A 23,485-nucleotide genomic window follows, 5' to 3' on the forward strand; every position below is an offset into this window, starting at 1 on the left:
GCTGTTCACCCAGCCTTCGCATCCTATGCAAATTGCAGTGTGCCATTAGGTTCTGCTTTCCGAGCTGCTGGTTCGCTGTGGACGTTGCCCCAACAATAAGTTGCGTGCTTGTTCTTTTGGAAAGTGGCTGCTGTTAATTAAAGCGCTGGGCTCCTCTCTTCCTGTCAACCGGCTCTCGGTTCTCATAGTACTTAATTCTTCGTCGCCACAGGTGGCTGCATTTTTTGACAATTAACACTGCAGTCCTCCTGCGACGGACACATCGGGGACCAGCTGGCTTTGCCCAGTGTGAGAGGATTACGTGTTGCCAAGTCTATTTACGTTAAATTGGCTGAAGCCGTAGTAACATTCACGGATCCAGGATGAGAGCGATAAATCGACCGCCTGTTACCGCGGCTCTTGCAACACCCTTTAGACAATTGGAGAGGATTATATGTAAGCAGCACCTTAGGCACCTCCATCATTAGCGAGTTACACAGAAGCTCTCTCTGCTTTGTATGCACAGTGGAAGCAACAGCACACTTCTGTCGGCAAGAGAAATTGAGCTTGGCATATTTTCTGCCCATTAGCTTGCTTCAACAGGAAGCTGGACACGAGTGGGGTGCTTCTGACCTAAGACAAATTGTAGTATAATCTCAGGATAAGCGCAAACTGTGGTTTGCCAGTTTGGACCAAATGATAAACTACAGATTGCCTCAAGCTAGCAAAGGAGGGAGAAAGAAGGAGAAACTCTTCTCCTGCGTCACTTTGGGGGTGAGGGACCAAGCAGTTGACCATGTGGGTCATACAGATCAGCATCAGAAGAAGGTCCCTGGTATTAAGTGGTTAGCATGAGCGGCAGCTTGGTGTAGGAACAAAATCTAGCAGAGGTGATTCGGTTTCTTCTGTTTTGCCAAGCAACGGCTGGGTTCCTCCCCAGAATTTTGGGGGTGTTCTTACCTGAGCGCTCTCTGTTGTGTCGGTAGCTGTTGCGGAGCTCCCTGGTCAACAACAGAACACAGGCCAAAGTCGCCGAAGAACTGGGCATGCAGGAGTTCGCCATTACAAACGACAAAACCAAGCGCCCCGTGGCCTTACGGACGAAGACGCTGGCGGATCTTTTGGAATGTGAGTGCCACCATCTTCTGTTTCCGCCCAAAGGAAATGAGGGGTGACGTTAAAGGGGACAGCAGATAGCAGAAGCGAGAAAGTCCTTAGGCAAGGTTCTGTGCTATAAGAGATATTGGGTTAAAACAAAACAAAACAAAACACCAAGAGGGTTTGGTGGATTCTGGAATCCATCGAGAATGCACATGGCATTAGTTCAAGGTGCTATTTAGAGGGAGATTTTGTTTCTTTAAACTGTGGTTCTGTTGCATTTCTTTTGCGTTACCCAAAAGGTATATTGAGCTGTGTGTGTGTATTGAGGTATTGGCCTGTGTTTGTACACTTACTCACATTTAATCGATTCATCAAGTTACAGCACCCGTCGATTAATGTTGGTGCCTACATTGGCTCCCGGTACATTTACGAGCATAATTACGAGTGTTGGTGCTGACCTTTAAAGCCCTAAACGGCCTCAGCCCAGTAGACCTGAAGGAGCATCTCCACCCCCATCATTCAGCCAGGACACTGAGGTCCAGCGCCGAGGGCCTTCTGGAGATTCCCTCACTGCGAGAAGTGAGGTTGCAGGGAAACAGGCAGAGGGCCTTCTAGGTAGTGGCGCCCACCCTGTAGAACACCCTCCCATCAGATGTCAAGGAAATAAACAACTATCTGACTTTTAGAAGACATCTGAAGGCAGCCCTGTTTATGGAGGTCTTTAATGTTTGATGTTTTATTGTGTTTTTAATATTCTGTTGGGAGCCACCCAGAGTGGCTGGGGAAACCCAGGCAGATGGGCGGGGTATAAATAATAATTATTATTATCATTATCATTACTATTAACTTTGGCCATAGCAAACCACATTGGGAAAGGGCTGTGCAGGAGTTTGCACCAGAGGGAAGGAGGATTAGAGAGAGGGAACATGTGATTCTGCCACCTTTTCTTGATCTCTTAAGATGGGCAACCAACATGGTGCTCCCCAGATGTTGCTGGACTACAATTCCCATTAGTCTTAGCCAGAATTTCCAATGGTTGGGATGCTGGAAGTTGTAGTTCAACACCTGGAGGGCAGGCACCATGTTGGGTTATCCCCATCTTAAAGAGATCATGAGCATTACATAGCATGGGGCAGGACAGCAAACATTCAGTATCACCTGCTTTTAGGTGCCCCTTTGCAAGTACAGAAATAAAGGGGAAATAGTTCTTTATTATTTTATTTTAAATACAGTCAGTTTTCAGTTTCGTAAATGGCATTGCTTCTGAAGGTACGGTAACGTAAACCCCCATAGTGAAGTTTAAATCCCCTTTCAGCTAATTTGTTTAAAAAGTTTATTTGTTTTTTTAAGGTTCTCCTTCCAGTGCAAGTGAAGTGGCAATAAATAACGGGCCAAGGAAGTTAATCTCTATCCAGAGCATTTTAATACATTTTGTGAGTTGAGCAGGTCCCGTGTCTCTTGCCAAATCCTTTTAGTAAATGGAAGTTGTTCACAAACAATCATGATTGATATCCGAAGCACTGGGAGTGTATACTTTGCAGAGATTTATTTCTTAGAAGTTATAGTCTGCTGGCTAAACCACAGGATTTAGAAGTCCAGACTCTGTCCCCAGCTCTTCACAATGCTTCATTAATTTGTCCAGATGTTGACAATTCAGTGACTCAGTTTTCAGCCCTTGTCAAGCAGAGGTTACAGGCAGAGCGCAGGATTTGCTCTTCAGTGACCTTGTACTAGAGAAGGGATAGGCAACCTGGCGTCCTCCACATTTTCTAGAATACAGCACCAATCAGTTTCTGCCAGGGTTAGCAATGGCTGTGGATGATAGGTTTTGTAGTCCTGCAACATCTGGGGGGCACCAGATTGTCTATCATCATCATCATTATTATTATTAGACCAACTGTGGTGAACTGCATGAAGAAAGGAAGGAATTCTTAGAGGAGCAATTGCTTTTAAGGAGCAATTGGGATCTGTCCAGTTAAAGCATTTAGTGGGTCTGGGGTTAAGGAAGAGAGTGAATGGGGTTCTTAGGAGTAAGTTGAGGAGATGAAGTCTCCTGTTTCATAAAAAGGAGAGCATTGTTGTTGTTGTTATTGCTTTCTATTGATTTATTGGTTTGTTTGTTTCCTGTGTAGGATATTCTGTTTTTTAATGTTCTATTTTTATATATCCTGTAAGCTGCCCAGAGTGGCTGGGGAAACCCAGCCAGTTGGGTGGGAAATAAATAAACAACAGCAACAACGAACAAAAAGGGGTTCATACCATAATGCTGCATTAACCAAGAAACGTAGCTTGATATTTATTTGCTTTCCATTTTGCATGAATAAAACTCACGACATTGTTAATTCTAGTCTGGTCTCCCAAGAGATTTATGTTTTGAGAGTTTGAACCCAGAAGCAAAGGGGGGAGGCCAGAGTGGACACATGTAAATTGAGGGACAACGTTGTTCTTGGTGAGACCGTGCAACGACCATCTTCTCAACTGTACGAAGGACGCCAATAGTGTAATGCAACTTTAAAGGGTCTTAAGGAGGGAGAGGCTGTTGGGAATATGACCTGCTTCACCTAACCAATTCCTGACTTAACAAGCCAGCATGTGGTGGGGGGTGCGTGCTGCTCGGAGCATCAGATGTGCTTATTTGTTGACCGCAAACTTGTCAATGTGGCCTCGTGCCTTCATCCCACATTAGATGGAAGCTGTAAATTGGCAGATTAGACATGCGGAGGTGCAACACTGCTATGAGATTGCTCCACAATGGCCAGCCCACACCTCCCACTTTGGAATTAAAAGCAAGAGACACTTTCATGGAGCTATAACCCATAAGAACCTTTTCCCCAAAGGAGGTCGGTTGACCCTCGTAGTCGTTGAAGTGGCTAGAAGAATCCCACCCTCTACAACATGACCTCCCTAAGCCTTTTATGTGCTTCTGGATCGGGCTGAGTTCCTTCCGCTCGCCCCAAAACATGCAATTTCACAGACTGAATCCCATTCCACCCGTGTTATTTGAAGATACAGACAATCGGTGGTCCACCCCTCTGTTATTTCATTTTCTTTTCCCTTTTGGAGACTCTCACGTTTCGGGTGCCCTTTGTGCTTGGGAGCCAGGGTGGTGTAGTGGTTAAGAGTGGTAGACTCGTAATCTGGTGAACCGGGTTCGCGTCTCCGCTCCTCCACATGCAGCTGCTGGGTGACCTTGGGCCAGTCACACTTCTCTGAAGTCTTTCAGCTCCACTCACCTCACAGAGTGTTTGTTGTGGGGGAGGAAGGAAAAGGAGAATGTTAGCCGCTTGGAGACTCCTTCGGGTAGTGATAAAACGGGATATCAAATCCAAACTCTTCTTAACATACCTCCTAACTCTTCGTTATGTTTTTCACCTTGTTCCCAAGGTGGTCAAAAAACTGTATTCGCCAAGCTATCTTTCCCCCCTTAAGACGCACTCAAGCAGCTGAGCAGCCCGGGTTCTTAGCTCAGAAATATTTGCTGTGAGAGATTTTGAGAGCACCAGAGATTCTCTGCAAGTGTAAACTCTTTTTACCCAGAGAATAACATTACTCGCATATTTGGTTTTCCTCCCTTCCAGCCTTTATCGCTGCTCTGTACATAGACAAGGACTTGGAATACGTCCACACCTTCATGAATGTCTGCTTCTTCCCACGACTAAAGGTAGGACAGCTTGGAGTTTTATACTTAATGCAGCAACCAATCTGGGTTTGCCACAGAGTCCCACCTTTATGATAATTAAAACCTTTGTTCTGTTGCATGCTCCTGCCAACCTAGCAGTTCGAAAGCACGTCAAAGTGCAAGTAGATAAATAGGTACCGCTCAGGCGGGAAGGTAAACGGCATTTCCGTGCGCTGCTCTGGTTCGCCAGAAGCGGCTTAGTCATGCTGGCCACATGACCCAAAAGCTGTATGCCGGCTCCCTCGGCCAATAAAGCGAGATGAGCGCCGCAACCCCAGAGTCGGCCACGACCGGACCTAATGGTCAGGGGTCCCTTTACCTTTACCTTCTGTTGCATGCACATACTTTGGCATAAACTTAAAAAGCAACAACATTAACTTGGGGCAAAACTCCTGTTTTTAACCCTGTTTCCAGCCTGCTCCTGCTCCTCTAATTGGAGCCTGTTGTCATTTCTCTACATTACAGGAATTCATTTTAAACCAGGACTGGAACGATCCAAAATCCCAGCTCCAGCAATGCTGCTTAACTCTCCGAACAGAAGGGAAGGAGCCAGACATCCCTCTCTATAAGTAAGAAGCCTTTCTCCTTCTTCCTGCCATAAACTAATTATAACTTCGTGAGCCGATCTCTCATTTTCAGCTCCACACTTGGCGTTTATTTTTGTCTCCATATCCATATGACTCGGATTAAGCACCCTCTGCCTTTTGTTTAAAGAAGGGATTAGTTTGCCGTTTCCCCTTTTCGATCTCGAACTCAGCTTCAAGCGCCACAAATGTAGTCAAGAGAGCTGCTGCATGTGGAAGATGGGATGGCTCTAAATTCAGTGGATGGTTGATCATTTGATCCTTGCTGATAAGTTCGCATTCGCCCACCCACAAAATAGTTTCAGTGCCTCCCTTCGCACGTCAGGGAGTGGGAGCTGCTGCTTTAAGCAGACTCTGTAACTCCTGCAAGTGTAACTCTCCAGCGTCATTTGGGATCGGTAGCAGAGTTGCTGCTTTGTTATACAAACCATATTCTAAGGAAGAATTTGTATAGAGTTTGGGAGAAATACACAAATCTGCTGGAAAGGAAGACACTGTTGAGGCTATTACAATAAAGAGAATTAATAAGGATAGACAGTGGACAACTTACAAGGAATTGCTATGCTTTACAGAGGGGGAACCTAAACTGGAATTAATGGAAAGTGTAAGGAGCCATGTTAACATACTGGCTACAATATCATCAGTTACAGGAAATGTTTAAAATAAACAGGGAAACTGTTTTTTTTGGACCAAAGCTCACAATTTGAAAAAGAACACTTACAAAATAAAGAAAAACTTTTATCTAAAATGTTATTAGAATGGGAAACAAAAGATGATCTTGTCAAAGTCTCCATGACACGCTGGGCAATAGATATAGGACACAATATAGATTTTAATCTCGGGGGGGGGGGGGGAATGATCTGAAATTTTTACATCATGTTATTCCTTGAAGGAGAACTACCCGAAAATGATTTACAGATGGTCTCTAACTTTGAGTAGACATGTAAGATGTATAAGACTGAATCAGATAAGTGTTGGAGATGCAGTGAGACTGGTGACTCCCATCTTTTGACAATCCATCTGAGAGCTGTCCCACCCTTTAAGCTGTACCATTTTCTCCTGGACTCTGTTTTGTGGCCACAGGAAAGGGACAGAAAATTGGGATCTGCTACGGATGGAAGGATTATTGTAAACTGTTTTAAAGTGTAGCTCAGTAATGAAACTTTGACATTTGAATGGTGTAGCGCCTCTCTTGCAACGGATCATCTTGTTTCGTGGCGGGCGGAAAGAATGTATAGATCCATAGGCAATTTGGGATCAGCTGTTTGGTTGACTTGAAGCCGCCATTTGTCTATTTCCGCTGTAAAGCGTTTCCTAAATGTACCTTAACCGCTGAAACTGCGTACAACCAATACTCAGCGTGACATTGGAGATGGATCGGAGGGGGAGACGGGAAAGAGAAGCAAATTTATCGTTTGTCTGAGAACTCGTGTCTCATCTTAAAATGGCTGCAGATTTATATCAAACTCTTCGTCCAAAGGGAAAGCTGCCTGGTTAGTAGTGACAGATCCTGCAACTTTCTGTTACTGATGGGGCAATTTGCAGTAGTTGCCATTTAGAGCGACAGCATTTGTCACAGTACCTTATATTTCTATCCCGAAGATCTGAATTTGCCAAAAAGTGTAAATGCCTATAATTCTACACCAAGCGTACATAAATACTTCACTTTTAAAGCAATGACGTGTTTGCAGTGCCTTGTAAAATAATCCATAAAGTGCTGTTCGTCTGCAATCTCATGATTAATTTTTGCAAACAGGGGGGCATTTCTGTTTAGAGGCCTTAGTAAGTCCTGCTTTCAAAAGTGTGACTTTTTTGTGTTACTATCTTTCCTGGGACTTAGGACTCTGCAAACAGTCGGACCCTCTCATGCCAGAACATACACCGTAGCTGTTTATTTTAAAGGCGAAAGAATAGGATGCGGTAAAGGACCAAGGTATGGTAAATTTTTGAATACACATCTAATTAAACAGGTGTTTTGAGAGCTACGGGAAATCCCTTGGTAATTTAGATGGTGCTCCTTAAGAAAGCGAATGCTAGAATTCCCACTACTCCCGTTTAAGTCTGTATCTGGCCAAAATAAGATGTTGCAGAGAGCCTCTGTAGCTCCATGGTTAGGGTGCCAGGGACAGAAGGCCTGGGTTCGAATTCTAGTTCATCCATGGCCTTTCTGAGCAACCTTCAGACAGATTAGTCTCCCCCAGCCTGCATTTCCATTAATGGAAGAACAGCAACACACTTTGTAGGTTTGTATTGAAGATGAATGAGAAAAGCATCTTAGGGACTGTACAGCGAGGATGCCAGCTGCATGATAAATAATATTTAAAGGGTTTCTCCTTCACCATTGATCACCTCCTTGTCCGGACTGCACTGATTCTAAGAATAAGATAAAAATAATTCCTAATAAAATATTAGCGGGAAAGTGTTCTATTTGCTGTAATATCGCCATCCATTTTTCTAGAGCTGTAGAGTTTGCCTGTTGGTTGGTTGGCCGGTTTTAAATTTAATATTTTCATTAAAACAATTCGCCGAAGAATTATGAAAGGGGAAGATCTTAGTGGTATTGATCTGAAGTTTTAAAAACAACTCGCTGGAACGGGTTTGTGTGTGTGCCTGTGCATGAAGGGTTTTTATGGGAACAAGTGCCCAATGATTATTTGAAGAATTAGTCTCAGCAGAGCCATCAGAGTGGTTGCTTCTCGGAAGCTGTAGTTTACCCCATAAATACATTTGCCATGATTTCTCCCCCTTTCCTTTCCTTTATTTGCTTTTCTTTTTTTAAAAAACAGCATTCAGCAAGCAGAGATGTGCGCAGCAATGGATGCCTTGGAAAAATGTAAGAGGCTTTCTTGGATTATTTCGTTCTGGGGGTTGGGGCAGGGAATGTGCAAGCGTTACCTATGGTTGAGAGAGAGAGAGGCAGAGAGAGAGAGAAAGTACAGATAAAACAATCAAATGACAGCACCAGCATCCCCCTCCACCTTCCCCCTCCATTTTTAGACCATTTTGAATTGAAAATTTGCTTACATAACACACACATTTGGATTAAATCAAAAATGTTCCCCTACCCAGTGAGGCAGAGCCATTACACAAGCTTCCTGGCAAGTGGGTCTCAACAAGCCAGCCGTGGGAAATATTTTATTATTATTATTCTTTTAATGGCCGGGGCTTTTAAATCGCACTATCATTAGACCACAGCGACAGGGTTTTCTGGGCTAGCAGCAGATACGGCTATGTGGCGCCGTGTGAAATGAGAGATCGCATTTCCAGGTAGAGAATAAACTAGACTCTGTTATGACCCAACTCGGATAGCCAAGAAAGCATTGCAATCCAAGTCCTTTCTGTTGGGAATAATTCAGGCTGAAATTCCCAGGTGTCAAAAAAAAGGGTTATGTATGCCACTACTGTGGCCCGTGTTTTGTTAGCACAAAAATGGAAAATGAGCAAGGTCCCAACTAAAGAAGAATGGCAATTTAAGTTGACAGAATACGTGCAGCTTGCAGACTTAACATATAGAATGAAAGAACAAGAAGAACATCCTGTATCGGGATGCTTTTAATGTTTGATGTTTTTATTATGTTTTTATATGTGTCGGAAGCTGCCCAGAGTGGTTGGGGCAACCCAGTCAGACGGGTGGGATAATAATAATAATAATAATAATAATAATAATAATAATAATAATAATATCTAAACCTATAACAATATCATCAAAAACCTATAATTAAACATATAGGAAGTATGTGTGGGTCATTTTTATTTTTCAAAATGCAGTGATGGTTTTTGCTTTCCTTCTCTGATATGGACATAAGTTGGAAGGTTATTCATGGTAAGGGGACCTCAGGTCATGTAGTTTGGGTCTGAGCACATTGCGCTTTTCACTATCGGTCTTAAAGAAATGTGGTGTCAGTTGCGTAGACTCAAGGAAAGATGTGGCGGGAAGCAAGTAAGCGCAAAACCGGCCCTCAAGCGTTTGCTTTGAGCATATTTGCTCAAGGTAAAGCGATTGAGCGTGCAGTTTCAGCCTTGAAAATTCAGCAAAGTGATGGCAGGTTTTCCATTCTGTGTTCCTTTATGTGTCTAGCCCTCTCCCCCTTTGTAAGCATAATCCCTCCAAAAAGTCACAATATTTCAGGCCTAGTTGGCGGGGAGTCGGTCAAGTGAAGTGCTGAGCTCTCTGGCCTTGGTCCAGCGAAGCACTTAAGCCCATGCTTAAATTCAGGCACACGAGTCATTCCACTGACATTCATGATCTAGGCATTGTGATTAAAATAAAGTCGGCGCTTTGCTAGATGGGGGCCAGAGCGCTCACCTTGCAGGATTGATTGCAAAACCCGCAAGCTGCTGCCAAACAGGGACTTAAATCTTTGTGCTACAACCCCAGATAACTCTTAATCTCGTTGAAATCTCTGGCAAAAGTCGCCGTACTTTTATCTATCAAGAGTTGAGCTCATCTGCTTACATCAGCCAAACAGTCGGTAGCTTTCAGCCCCTGTCTTGGAAGAATGAATTTTTTTAAACAGGTGCATTTAAAATGTGCACTTTTGAGAGAGGTCCATTTTTATGGTATGATTTCTTTCCATTATTTCCTTTTGTGTACGAATACGGAGCACGAATGTGGCATGTGAAGTCTCACCTTTCTGCCCCACATGCAAGATTTTCACCCTCTTTACTCCCCTGAGTTAATCTGAGAGCCTCCGAAATACGGAAAGGAAAACGATGAAATAGCAGAATAGCATTCTCTCCCCCACAAGAACTTCCGTCTAAAGCCACCAGAGGTTCTTAAACCCATCGTGTGTGTCAGGGCGACTCAGATCTTACGAGGACAAGGGCTTTCAAGCGATTCTGGGGAAAACACACACGGGAGACTTCACCGAACTTTTGTCATCCGTAAGTGGCACTTAGTCTGGTACATCAGATCTGCAAGAAGAGTACAAAAGGACCACACTTTGCACAGGAGTGCCTTTGCGGTACCAGAGACTTAGCGGCTGGCGGCATCTTCCAATCTTTTGAGGAGAGAGACCCGGGGAGGGGGAGGGAGAGAGAATGGAATCGCTTCTGCAAGAGGAGGTTGTTTGTTTATGGAGATGGCCTTGGGTTCAGAAGTGGCTGAGCCCTTCATTCAAGCCTCCTCCTCAGCCTCTTGCATCAGCTGTGTTTCCTATCATGGCCCCGAAAGCCTCATCTTCCCAAGGACACCAGCTGTTTCTGCGTCAGCACTAGCAAGTCAATCACAAAGAGCAATTTCTCATCTGGCACCACATCTGACGGAGGCGACACTTTCGCCGGCGACCTTCCACCTGGCATCGCCACTATGGATGATGTGTTTGTCTACCTTATTCTGCACCACAGTATATATTAACTTCCATTGGCTTCTCAATTGTATATATTGGTTTTTAAGAGCTGAACAGCTTTCCCCCCCTCCCCTCCCTGATGCCCATTATGGTGGTAATGGGGGGAGATTATCTTGATTAGCACCAGATGGAGCCCTTCTTGTCCTTGATGAAAAATGATAGCTTCCCAAAGTACGGAGACTTTCCCAGCATAGTTCACCGATCTGTTACAAATTTTCCATAAGGATACTCCATTCTGCCCCCCCCCCACTAAAACGTTTCATGGTAGAGGCTCGCAAATTGCTCAACAAGTACATTTGGGTAGCATCTTCAAATGGAGGAATAAATAGCCAGATTCAAATTGTTGATATATACATAAATACACATATACACAACCATTCCTATTGGGTAACATGATTTCCCACTCACCCATTGTTTGACTTGGAAAAATCCCGGAGGCAGCTTTCATTATAATAACAATAAATTTTATTTATACCCCACCCTCCCCAGCCAAGACTGGGCTCAGGGCTGCTAACACCAGGTATCAAAACAATTGATTAAAATGCAACTTAAAAACAAGATTAAAATACAACACTAAAATAATCAAGTTGGCTCTGCTTTTGCCTCCAGCGTGTAGCATTTCTCTGAAGTAGCATCACCTAGGCTGAAGCTACACATATATACAAAACGCTGTGAAAATGATTTTTTTTTTAAGTTTAAAATCTATATATGGAATTTGCCATTAGCTCACCAGTGCCATCTAGAGTCACATGTGTATAATGCACTTAAAACATTATATTTGCAGCTGTACGGTAAAGGTAAAGGACCCCTGGATGGTTAAGTCCAGTCAAACGTGGCTATGGGATTGCGGCACTCATCTCGCTTTGAGGCTGAGGGGGCCAGCATTTGTCCATAGACAGCTTTCCGGGTCATGTGGCCAGCATGACTTAACCGCTTCTGGTGCAATGGGACACCACGACAGAAGCCAGAGCACATGGAAATGCTGTTTGCCTTCCCACCACGGCGGTATCTATTTATCTGCTTGCACTGGTGTGCTTTTGAACTGCTAGGTTGGCAGGAGCTGGGACAGAACAACAGGAGCGCACCCCGTCATGGGGATTCGAATCGCCGACCTTCTGATCGACAATCCCAAGCGGCTCTGTGGTTTAGACCACAGTGCTGCCTGCTGAGTCCCTGGGCAAAGTCCTGTGTTTGTTAAGTCACTGGTTCCCAACCATTTTGACACAGCCAGCACCCATCTTTTAAATTTTTATACATGGATGTTTTATGATGGCCTATACCAGCGGTTCTCAACCTGTGGGTCCCCAGATGTTGTTGGACTACAACTGCCATCATCCCTGAGCTCTGGCCTTGCTAGCTAGGGGTGATGGGAGTTGTAGTTCAACAACATCTGGTGACCCACAGGTTGAGAAAGGCTGGCCTATACAGTCGTACCTTGGTTTTCGAACAGCTTAGTTCTTGAACATTTTGGCTCCCGAACGCCACAAACCCAGAAGTGAATGTTCTGGTTTGCAAACTGTTTTTGGAAGCCGAACGTTCAACAGGGACTCCGTGGCTTCCGATTGGCTGCAGGAGCTTCCTGCAGCCAATCAGAAGCCATGCTTTGGTTTTCAAACGTTTTGGAAGTCGAACGGACTTCTGCAATGGATTCCGTTCAACTTCCAAGGTATTTGTAATGCTTAATAAAGGTTTGGCAAAGTACAATTTGGGGGACGTTTTGGCTGTGGAGAATGCTGTATTCATTCATGAAACTCTCTGGGAAGACTTGGGTGAAAGTCTCCTATTTCCACACCCTGACAGGAATTTTGACCGTGAGTGTGATAAGTAAACGTATTACATGACCGTAGCTGAAAATGTTCCTTATTCCTCCTGGTGTAATAGAATAATGAACACTCGGAATTCCTGGCCTTTATTTTAACGCATGAAACATTTCTTCTTGCCTCAGATAACTTTCCTCAGATGGCCCATCAGAAACGATTCATTGAGCGGAAGTACAGACAAGAGCTTAAAGAAATGAGGTGGGAAAGAGAGCATCAGGAAAGAGAGCTGGAGGAAGCGGACGACATCCGGAAATAAGTACAGGCCATGGAAGGAAATGGTGGATTTGCCTGCTTAATAACTTTGATGTGGGCCTGTGGAGACATAGCCTAGTTTTGTGTAAAGGATGAACGAAGTCTGCTCATTAAATCATGTTTCATGTTAATTGTTACTTTTTACATAAAAAAAGAAGAATGTGTTTTATTCCATTTTTAGCTAGTAAAGTTTTATTCACGAGGCTTGACGAAACAATTTCTTTTAACATTCTTTCTGAAGAATTGTGCTTTTTTTATTTTCCATCTTGAGTTTGCGGAATAATAAAGTGTTTTATTTCAAAACGGGTAACCGTCTCCAAAAAGGAAAAGCTTTGTGTTCGTCGGAGTCTTTAATCATGGGAAATAATAAGGCAGAAATGAGATGCTGCTTCCACCAACTCGCCTTGATCTCTGTCTGGGTTGTGCTACCATTGGAAAGACGTGGCTTAATCTGTGCTGGGGTTGGATCCAGGGAGATGAGATGATCTAGCTCAGAAATGTTTCCTCAGGAGAGCACCTGACAGCGGGATAAATGAGGAAAATCTAAGCATCATTCACAAGAGATGAACCAAAACCCTGGGTTCCATAAACAGCGTCATCCGTAAACGAAATCTGAAAAAGAAGATTTGTTTATAATGTGCACAGTGTGCAGATTGTGTATCCTCTGTCCTATATTTTCTTGAAGGTATTTCCACAATCAGTACAAACGTACGTACATATATACATACAGTTGTACCTTGAAAGTTGAAGGGATTCCATTCCGGAAGTCCGTTTGACTTCCAGAATATTCAGAAACCAAAGCGCGACTTCTGATTGGCTGCAGGAGGCTCCTCAGCCAATTGGAAGCCCCAGCGGACGTTCAGGTTCCAAAAATAGTTCGCAAACCGGAACACTTCACTTCCGGGTTTGCGGCGTTCGGGAGCCAAAACGTCCAAATACCAAGGCATTCAGGATCCAAGGTACAAATGTAATTTTATATGCATGCCGTCTTTCCATAGTTCAAACCAGAGTGGTCCAACGCTCAGCCCAAGGGCTGCATGTGGCCCTCAAGGCCTTTAACGGTGGCCTTTGGCAACATCCCCCCCCAGCCCTCACACTGCCTTCCCAAAGCCAGGTAATCACTGGGTTTTGGGAAGGAGGGGTGAAGGTTCTGGCATAGGGTTACCAGACGTCCTCCGTTCCCGGGGACAGGTTCTGGCATAGGGTTACCAGACTTCCTCCGTTCCCGGGGACAGTTACCAGACGTCCTCCGTTCCCGGAATGTCCCCAGATTTGCAAATCTGTCCCCGGGAAACGTGGCCACAGCAACCTCAGCAACCCAGAGCCAGACGTGGCAGCTGCCATGGTGCCCACCATTTTTCCTGCGCCATGGCAGCAAGCAGTGAGCAGCTCCTGAAGCCAGCTAGAGCCAACTGCACTACCAGGCTGGCCCCTCCTGGGCAACGGCTGCCCGCCCGTGACTCCCGAGCCTCCCCTGATCTGTCAAAACAAAGGGGAAAGGGAGAAGTAGATCGGAGAAGGCTCGGGAGTTACGGGCGGGCAGTGCGCCATTGCCCAGTTTTCAAAAACTGCATTTATGTTTCACAGGGTGCGAAAGAAGGGCTCTGCACCTTTATACAATATGCATATATGCTTAGGCCCAGGGTCTTTTGCCTCACTTCTTTACTGCTGTATCAAGTACGTCGATATCCACTTGCGTGTCGAGGTCCCCAAGCCACCCCCCAAATAACTCACAATGCACACTTAATTTTTGTTTAAGGTTTTTGGCATAATTTTGGCCACAACTTTATTTAAATACAAAGCCGTGAGTGGTTGTTTAGGCATTGTTTAAGACTATCTGTCCCCCCGCCTGGGGACAGAACTGACTTCCGGGCAGTGGCGTAGCGTGGGGGGTGCAAGGGGTGCCAGCCGCACCGGGCGCAACATTTTTGGGGGCGCACTCGGAGCTCTCTGCCCCTACCTGGTCCTGGTGGCTCACTCTCTCTCTCACAGTGCTGGCTGCGAAGGAAAGGACGAGGCTGCGCGCTCCCCAGCCCAGGCGCCGCCTTCTGCGCGCACACTCGCTTGCAGCTAGAAGCCCTGCAGAAAAGGCCGTCGGGTGCAGGAGCGGCGCCTCGTCGCGCTTCCCGGAGGGGGCGCGTCGCCTGGCATTGGCGCGCGTTTGGGCGGGCTGCGGAGGGCGCGAGCGCTGCGTGCGCCCCAGGAGGCCGGCGAGGGCGGGAAAGCGGGCGGCTCGCTCCTCCCGTGCGCCCGAAGGGGCTTTTTTGGCGGTTCCCCCGCTGCTACGAAGTCCTAAGCAACGAGAAGGAAAGCGCCTCATGAGCATAGCACTGGAGGGTGAGTCTCAACTTTTCTGGACGAGCACTCAATGTGTTGCAGATATTAAGCATAAGAAACGCTCCTCATTGTCCACACCCATAAAAATATTCATTTATTTTTTTATAAATATTTTATTAAATTTTCAAATACATAATACAAGATCCCTACACCAAAAAGCCAGAACCAAAATACCAAAGAGCCATATAGAAAGAAAAAAGAAAAAAGAGAAAAATATAACCAACCATTCAGTACAACTTTTCTTATATAACTGATTGGACTTCCTCACATCTCCTTACCCTGCATTATTTATAATAAGAATGTCAGCAAATTATTACCTTGTTTCATACCTTATTTTGTACTTTCCAAATATTATACTTCTAAATTTAAAACAATTTTTATCAATTGCTCATACCTTAAAATTAAACGTAGTGTTGCCTTAAATTTCGACCTTTTCTTACTTATAACTTAATTTTCTATTTTACAAAGTCTATTTGCTGGAACTGATATTTTCTAAATCGTGCAAATACTTAACATTCATACAACTTATAATGTTTTTGTAAATAGTCCTTAAACTTCTTCCAGTCCTCTTCCATTGTTTCTTCTCCCAAGTCTCGGATTCTGCCAGTCATTTCAGCCAATTCCATATAGTCCATCAATTGCGTCTGCCACTCTTCCAGTGTGGGCAAGTCTTGTGTCTTCCAATACTTTGCAATAAGTATTCTTGCTGCTGTTGTCGCATACATAAAGAAGCTTCTGTCCTTTTTTAACACTTTCTGGCCGACAATGCCCAAGAGGAAGGCCTCCGGTTTCTTAACAAAGGTATATTTAAATCAGTGGCGTAGCGTGGGGGGTGCAGGGGGGGCCAGCCGCACCGGGCGCAACATCTGGGGGTTAGGGTTAGGGGGCGCAAATCCACGGGTTAGGGGGCGCAAATTACTTGCCTTGCCCCGGGCGCTGACAACCCACGCTACGCCACTGCTTCCGGGCACCACCGAAAGACAGTGCGGGGGAAATCAAGTTGGGGAGAAATGGAGCTGAGTCACAGACCCTCAATTCTCATCCGCATGCTCCCCGAAGGCTTGCCGGCCCTAGTCCCATTCCAGGGATTGGACGAAAAGATGGCAAGCCCCAGGATTCCTTTAACGGAATTCCCTTTCCACAGCAACCATGGAGGGGCAGGCCCAGCCTATCCTAACCCCTCCTCCACCAATTTATAACCAATGCCTAACCGCAACCTTACAAGTTGTGACGATTTGCTACGCAGTAGGCAAAAACCAAATGGCCCAGCCAATCAGCCAGATGGACAAAATTCCTACCAAGCCCCTGCCCCAACAGCAGACGACCCCATGACAGGCATAGCAAGGTCAATACAACAACCCCTTACTCAAGGGCGGGTGGGCGGGTGATCCGTTGCACACAGCAAAGAGAAAGCTCCAGGCTGCGTGCGGAGTATTTAAACATTTTATCCCTCCCACCAAAATTGCAACATAACTTTTACCCCAGCAACCCAGTGAACCAATCACTGCCCCAGGCCATCTTTAGAGACCCTGCCTGGTAACAGAGGGGTGGCTCAGCAGACCCCACCGCAACACGTGCTCTCCATGAAGGAGAACACGCTTTGTTCAGTACACACTCTGAACTTTTAAGTGAACTTAAAATGGTGCTTGAGAACCAGATGCGGTGCTCAAATGGTGGATGGAAAATGGGCAGAATCACTCCTGATTCTAGGTGGCGGCTCACGTGGTTGACTGCTGTTCGGCATGCACACAGAAACAACAGCACAAACAAAACAGGTAAGGGTTTTTGTTTTGTTTTTAATTTGTACTGCAATCCAGTTAAAGAAATTTTAATTGTATGACTTTAAAGTACCTGTCTCCCTCCCCCTCTTTTATTAAAAAAAGCACCCCACAATAATCTGCCTGATTAATCAGGGGCCCTTTTTTTCATTCATTGAACATTTTTAAATTGGTTAATCTTAACAATTACTCAGCTAAGCTCTGCTGTCTAATGTGTTTTCATTCAGGAGCATTTCCCTGCAGTTTCAAGTTGTACTAGCCAAATATGCGTTTTGCTTATTAAATTATCAGATTTTTATTCTACCCTTGAGTATCGCATTATATGGGGTGTTGATAAAAACGGAAACAATAAAAATACAATAAAGCATAAGCAAATTAAATTTAAAACAGCAGGATAAAAGCAGTGATAAAAATTGGGTGATAAAACCTTTAAGCTGGTAAAAGTCTTTTTTTTTTTTTTAAGTCTTTACCTTGCGCTGAAAAGACATTGATGTAGGCACTGGGTAAGTTTCCTAAGAAGACATTTCCATAAGCAAAGTGCCACAGTATTGGTCACAACCTGAAGATTTATTAGAAATAATATGTGTAGTTAAGCCACTTATCTGATTTCAATGAATAATTCAAATGCAAAAGATGACTTTTCATAATTACATCAAAGAAGTCTGTCTTCCATATAAATCTCATTAATAACACCATTATTACTGGGGAAATATCTCAATATTTATCACAAAACGCCACTGATAAAGTCATAAAATTCCTTTTTAGCATCCTATTAAGGAAAGAGACACTGTTGGTATATATTTAATCTACATCGTAAGTGACATTTGTCCGCATTTATCTTTTAATTTTCCCTGTTTCATAATAAGCAGTGCTTGAAGGAAGACCTCCAACGATTATCTCAATGGACAGGCTGGTTGTTGCTAAGGCAAATGTTCCTGTAGGTCCCTAGGTCCTAAGCCGTGTAGGTCTCAAATGGTAAACCCCAGTACAGTGGTACCTCTGGTTACGTACCTAATTTGTTCCGGAGGTCTGTTCTTAACCTGAAACTGTTCTTAACCTGAAGCACCACTTTAGCTAATGGGGCCCCCTGCTGCTGCTGCGCCACCTGCACAATTTCTGTTCTCATCCTGAAGCAAAGTTTTTAACCCGAGGTAATATTTCTGGGTTAGCGGAGTCTGTAACCTGAAGCGTATGTAACTTGAAGCATATGTAACCCAAGGGACTACTGTACTCTGAAGGGCTGCCATCACATTTGCAAAGTTAAGCAGGGTCCAGTATGGTTTCGGATTGGATGGGGGACTGGAAGTTGAAATTCCTGCATTACAGGTGGTTGGACTAGACCCTCGGGGTCCCTTCCGATTATGCAATTCTATGATTCTAGGTGCAGAAACAGATTGGAAGCTGGTGCAACTCTTAAAGGACCAGCAAAGTATGATCCTAGCATCTGGCCTCCGTATCTCTGCAGTTTACATTTGGTACTAACTACCATTTCCAGGCGGGACGCAGGTGGTGCTGTGGTCTAAACCACAGAGCCTAGGGCTTTGTGAAGGTCGGTGAAGGTCGGTGGTTTGAATCCCCACCATGGGGTGAGCTCCCATTGCTCTGTCCCAACTTCTGCCAGCCTAGCAGTTTGAAAGCATGCCAGTGCAAGTAGATAAATAGGTACCACTGTTGTGGGAAGGTAAACGGCGTTTCTGTGCGCTGCTCTGGTTCTCCAGAAGCAGCTTAGTCATGCTGGCCACATGACCCAGAAACTGTCTGAGGACAAACACCAGCTCCCTTGGCCTATAGAGTGAGATGAGCGCCGCAACCCCAGAATCGTCCGTGACTGGACCTAATGGTCAGGGGTACCTTAACCATTTCTAGGCAGTCTCCCAAGGCAGCCCCACATCCAACAAAATACAGTAGTCCATGTTACTAAAACGTGGCTCACGTTGCTAAGCTATATCTATCCAGAGAAAAGGCAAGATTTAGCAAATGGATGTACCAAGCCGAACTTGGTTAATACAAATGCCATGAACATTTTTTGCTGCCTTACTAGCTAAAATTGCACGCTTTATTCAAATGTCAAAATATTGTTTTCCAGATGTTGCAAATAATTCTCGCTTGAACTGTTGTTGTTTGTTCTTATGTGGAAAGAGAGGCTGACTTGCCCTGCAGAACCCGGATCAGCTGCCAGGTTTCTGAAGAGCTCCTTTGGGAGGGAAGGTTCAAGTTGTCACCTCCTAGCCATCTGGCGAGCCCCACTGCTTTAGCTTCTACTTCCCTCTGCACCCAATCTTTTTGTCCCTCTATTGTCAGACAGGCAGTGGTAGGTGGTACCTATTGGGACTAGTAGTGCAGAATGCTGAGAGACCAACAGTAGGCGAAGCCCATGACAGGCAGAGGCAACGGATTCTAGTTTTGTCCAATCCTGGCTTGGGAGGAAGAAGTTGTAAGAAGACACAGGTAGAGGTTGCCTGGGGGGAAATGAGGTTGATGGGGTGGTACTCCATAGGCAGATGGGGCTCATCAGTTTGGGAAGGTAGCCCACCTAGGAGAAGGACATCTCTGTTCCTAAACATCCAGGGCCTTGTGGGACATCTTCAGTAGAAGAAAAGGCTAAGGGGTAAACCTTACACAAACCCAGAATGGAGTCCTTAAGATGGTTGGATGGCACCTTGTATGCCTCCTTCCGGCAACTCCTGCAGCAAAGCTGATCCACTTATAAACGCCATCTCCAACTCCTCAAAAGATTCCATCAACAGAATCTCCAAAAAATTTACGTATCACTTGGGAAGACAGGCAAACTAATGCCAGTGTACTGGAAGAAGCAAAGATCACCAGTGTCGAAGAATTGATTCTTCAACATCAACTTTGTTGGACTGGTCATGTTGTTCAGATGCCTGATGATTGTCTTCCAAAGCAACTACTCTATTCTGAACTTTAAAATGGAAAGCATAATGCTGGTGGCGAACAAAAGAGGTTTAAAGGCAAATCTATAAAAAAAAGTAGTACAGTCGTACCTTGGAAGTCAAACGGAATCCGTTCCAGAAGTCCGTTCAACTTCCAAAACGTTCGGAAACCAAAGCGCGGCTTCTGATTGGCTACAGGAAGCTCTATCAGCCAATCAGAAGCCGCAGAAGCCTCATCAGATGTTCAGGTTCCAAAGAATGTTCGCAAACTGGAACACTCACTTCCAGGTTTGCGGTGTTTGGGAGCCAAAACATCCAAGTACCAAGGTGATCCATTGTACGACTGTATAAACACTGACAACTTGGAGACACTGGCCTGTGAGCACTCCAATTGGAGAACAGCCTTTACCAAAGGTGTCATGGGCTCTGAAGATGCTTGAACTCAGGACGAAAGGAAGAAATCTGCTAAGAGGAAGGCATGTTTGGCAAACCCTCACTGTGATCAGTTCCCGTCCAGAAACTGATGTCCCCACTGTGGAAGGACATGTGGATCCAGAATTGGCCTCCACAGTCACTTACGGACTCACTGTTAAGACCGTGTTCATGGAAGTCAATCTTACTCGGCTACACGTGATCACCAAGAAGAAGAAGAAATACACTGCTCTGATTTACTTTGGACCACATCAGCGAGGCTGAGAGAAGGGTTTTGTCATCCGGGCAGCACAGAGCCTCCATATACTCTGCCCAGGCTTCCCAGGGAGATCACTTTAGTGCTGCTAACACAGTGGTTTGACTTCTCCCCCCAAAAGGCTCATTCCTCCATTGTCTCCCAAGACTGATGGCAACAACTCCATTCACCCTATTGTGTCAGTCTGCATTGCCACCCATGACCCTCTCCCAGGGCATCAGCTGGCTTCAATTTGATTATTCACACCCTAGGATGATAATACATTTCTTATTTAGTCCCATATCCCTTTTCTCTCTCTTTGAGAAGGCATCAAACCAATCTGAATGTCTTACGCTTTGTTGCTGCTGCTACTCAGGTGGATCTTTCCCCCTTTGATTTGCACAGTGGCTGTCTGCAAGGTAAGGCTGTGACTTTGTTACCATTAAAAAAGGGAGAAATTACCATAACAATATGGTAGATGGCAAGGGGAATGAGATCTCTCTCCTCTTGTCACAGATTCATCCCAGTATCCTTTATCCGTCAGCTGAACTGCTCATTAAACCATCTCTCCGATGTCTGAAGGCTTCTCTGTATGCGAGTTAAAATAAGCTCATATATTTTCAGATGCCATCTCCCTGTGATCGTTGGTTTGTTCGTTGAAATTGCCATTCATTGCTGTTTACAAGGAGGAAGATACTTAAGGGTTAAGCTTCAAATTCTGCAGCAAGGAGGAGGGAGAATACATCTTGGTGTAGTTGTTAGAAGATTAGCAATGTCATCTCTCTACGCTTCCGGAGTGGGAATAATGTGTGCCAGTCCTTGGCTCCAGGTGGGACAGAAAATAAATTCTCCAACGCCAGTACTCCATTGATTACATCAGCCACAACTATAACTCGGCTTGTCATAACAAAGTTTGTATAGGAATATAAGCCAGCCGCACCGCACACAAAAAGCCATTTCGAAGTCAACGGATATTAAAAATGCTAATGTTATTCAATATCCAATTACAGAGTTTCTGGAAAAGCCAATTAAAATTCTGGAAGATAAGGAGTCTTGGTGACTCCATTGGACAGGTCAGCCAAAAATGCCTTATCAGCCATCTGTATTTGGGCTGATAAAGATTTTCAATTTTTATCGTGAACCTTGGGCTTTGTCATAATTACGGGGTGGGGGGGTATTTTAATTCTGTATTAATGTAAACTAATACAATCCTACATACTAGAGGTTTTCAACCTTTCTGAGTCCTCGTCTCCCTTTACTAACTACATTCGTCTCCCTTAACTAACTACATTCTTTCTGTGGTGCCCCTGTGGGGCTCAGATGTCCAGTTATGTTACCCCTTGCCTGCAGAGCTGGCAGCTCCTTCTCCTTTTTTGAGCACCCGCCCTTGTGGACTGTTTCCTCAGTCTCATCTCCTGTCCTTGGGAGTCCTCTGGGCAGCCACTGCTGTTGCCCCTGGTCTCTGAGTGGCCCACCCCCCCTGCCCCAAAAAGAGGTACTCCTCACACTGCCCCACAGCGGATTGGGGCTGGTCCATTAGCAAGGGCTGGCAAACTGGTTGGCTGGGCTCCCTCACCTGCTTGCTTGCTTACTCTGAGGCCACCTCATCTCCTGGCAACCTGGACCCCCTGGCCAGGCCCAAAGGCACCATTCGCCTGGGGAGCTTGTACCCGGGGCTGCTGCAAGAAACAGCTGTGCAAGCCTTTGGGAGGCAGAGATGCAAGAGGGCATCAGAGGAGGGAGAGAAGGAAAGAAGGACAGAGGCCAGTGTTGCTCGTGGCACTCCAGACCATCCTTCAAGGCACCCCAGGGTGTCATGGCGCACTGGTTGAAAACCACTGGTATATACACATACCTGGGAGTAAGGAATGCTGTGTGTGTGTGTTTGCTCTACCATTGTTGGAGTGGAAGAATAATAATGTGTTGACCTTGTCCCTTCATCACCCCAACAGTCATCCAGTCAAAAGATCTTGTGAAGTGTCCCTCGGGCAGCAATAGCGGACAGGATGCACTCTGTAGGCAAGGGAAGCTTTTTATGGTTTAATGTTTTATTATGTTTTTATATATGTTGGAAGCCACCCAGAGTGGCTGGGGCAACCCAGTCAGATGGACGGGGTACAAATAAATTACAATGGTGCCCCGCAAGACGAATGCCTCGCAAGACGAAAAACCCGCAAGACGAAAGGGTTTTTCGGTTTTTGCGTCGCTTCGCTAGATGATTTTCCCTATGGGCTTGCTTCGCACGACGAAAGCCCATAGGGAAATCTCCGGGGACCTCTTTTAAATGCTGGCGGTGGGGAGCAAAGCCTTCCCCCCCCCTCCGGACTTCAGAAGAGGTCCAGGAAGGCCGGCGGGGGCCGAAAGGCTTTGCTCCCCACCGCCAGCATTTTAAAAGCGGTCCGGGATAGCAGGGAAGCGCTTCCCGCTATCCCGGACGGCTTTTGAAGGCAGGCGGGGGGGGGAGCAAAGACTTTCGCCCCCGCCGGCCTTCAGAAGAGGTCCTGGACCTCTTCTGAAGGCCGGCGGGGGCGAAAGTCTTTGCTCCCCCCTGCCTGACCTTCCCGGGAGAGCGGAAAGGAGAGGTCCAGGACCGCTTCTGAAGGCTGGCGGGGGGCAAAAGTCTTTGTCCCCCCTGCCTCTCCCGGACAGTCCTGGGGCGATTTAAAAGCCCCCGGGAAGGCAGGCAGGGGGGACAAAGACTTTTGCCCCCCGCCCGCCTTCAGAAGAGGTCCTGGACCTCTTCTGAAGGCCGGCGGGGGCGAAAGTCTTTGCTCCCCACTGCCTGACCTTCCCGGGAGAGCTGAAAAACGCGCTACGATTCTCCGCTCTCCCCGACGGCTTTTGAAGGCAGGCGGGGGGGAGCAAAGACTTTTGCCCCCCGCCAGCCTTCAGAAGAGGTCCAGGACCTCTTCTGAAGGCTGGCGGGGGGCGAAAGTCTTTGTCCCCCCTGCCTGCCTTCCCGAGAGAGCGTTTTAAAAGCGGTCCGGGATAGCAGGGAAGCGCTTCCCGCTATCCTGGACGGCTTTTGAAGGCAGGCGGGGGGGGA

The 23,485-nt window shown here is 45.8% G+C and overlaps 1 protein-coding gene across 2 annotated transcripts in view; it reads left to right on the plus strand.

Annotated features, from left to right (window-relative positions):
• The window catches only part of DROSHA (drosha ribonuclease III), an 81,413-nt gene extending 68,340 nt beyond the window's left edge, over positions 1 to 13,073 (plus strand). For both annotated transcript variants that reach the window (XM_081918154.1, XM_081918155.1), the window contains exons 27-32: positions 966 to 1,107; positions 4,659 to 4,741; positions 5,225 to 5,328; positions 7,184 to 7,276; positions 8,130 to 8,176; positions 12,637 to 13,073. In XM_081918154.1, coding sequence (XP_081774280.1) covers positions 966 to 1,107; positions 4,659 to 4,741; positions 5,225 to 5,328; positions 7,184 to 7,276; positions 8,130 to 8,176; positions 12,637 to 12,767 — 600 coding nt within the window. In that variant the 3' untranslated portion in view covers positions 12,768 to 13,073. The remainder of the gene's footprint in view (positions 1 to 965; positions 1,108 to 4,658; positions 4,742 to 5,224; positions 5,329 to 7,183; positions 7,277 to 8,129; positions 8,177 to 12,636) is intronic.
• Positions 13,074 to 23,485: the final 10,412 nt, after the last annotated feature.

The sequence above is a fragment of the Podarcis melisellensis genome (genome assembly GCF_964234715.1).
Source record: "Podarcis melisellensis genome assembly, chromosome: 7".
In the NCBI taxonomy this organism is placed as follows: domain Eukaryota; kingdom Metazoa; phylum Chordata; class Lepidosauria; order Squamata; family Lacertidae; genus Podarcis; species Podarcis melisellensis.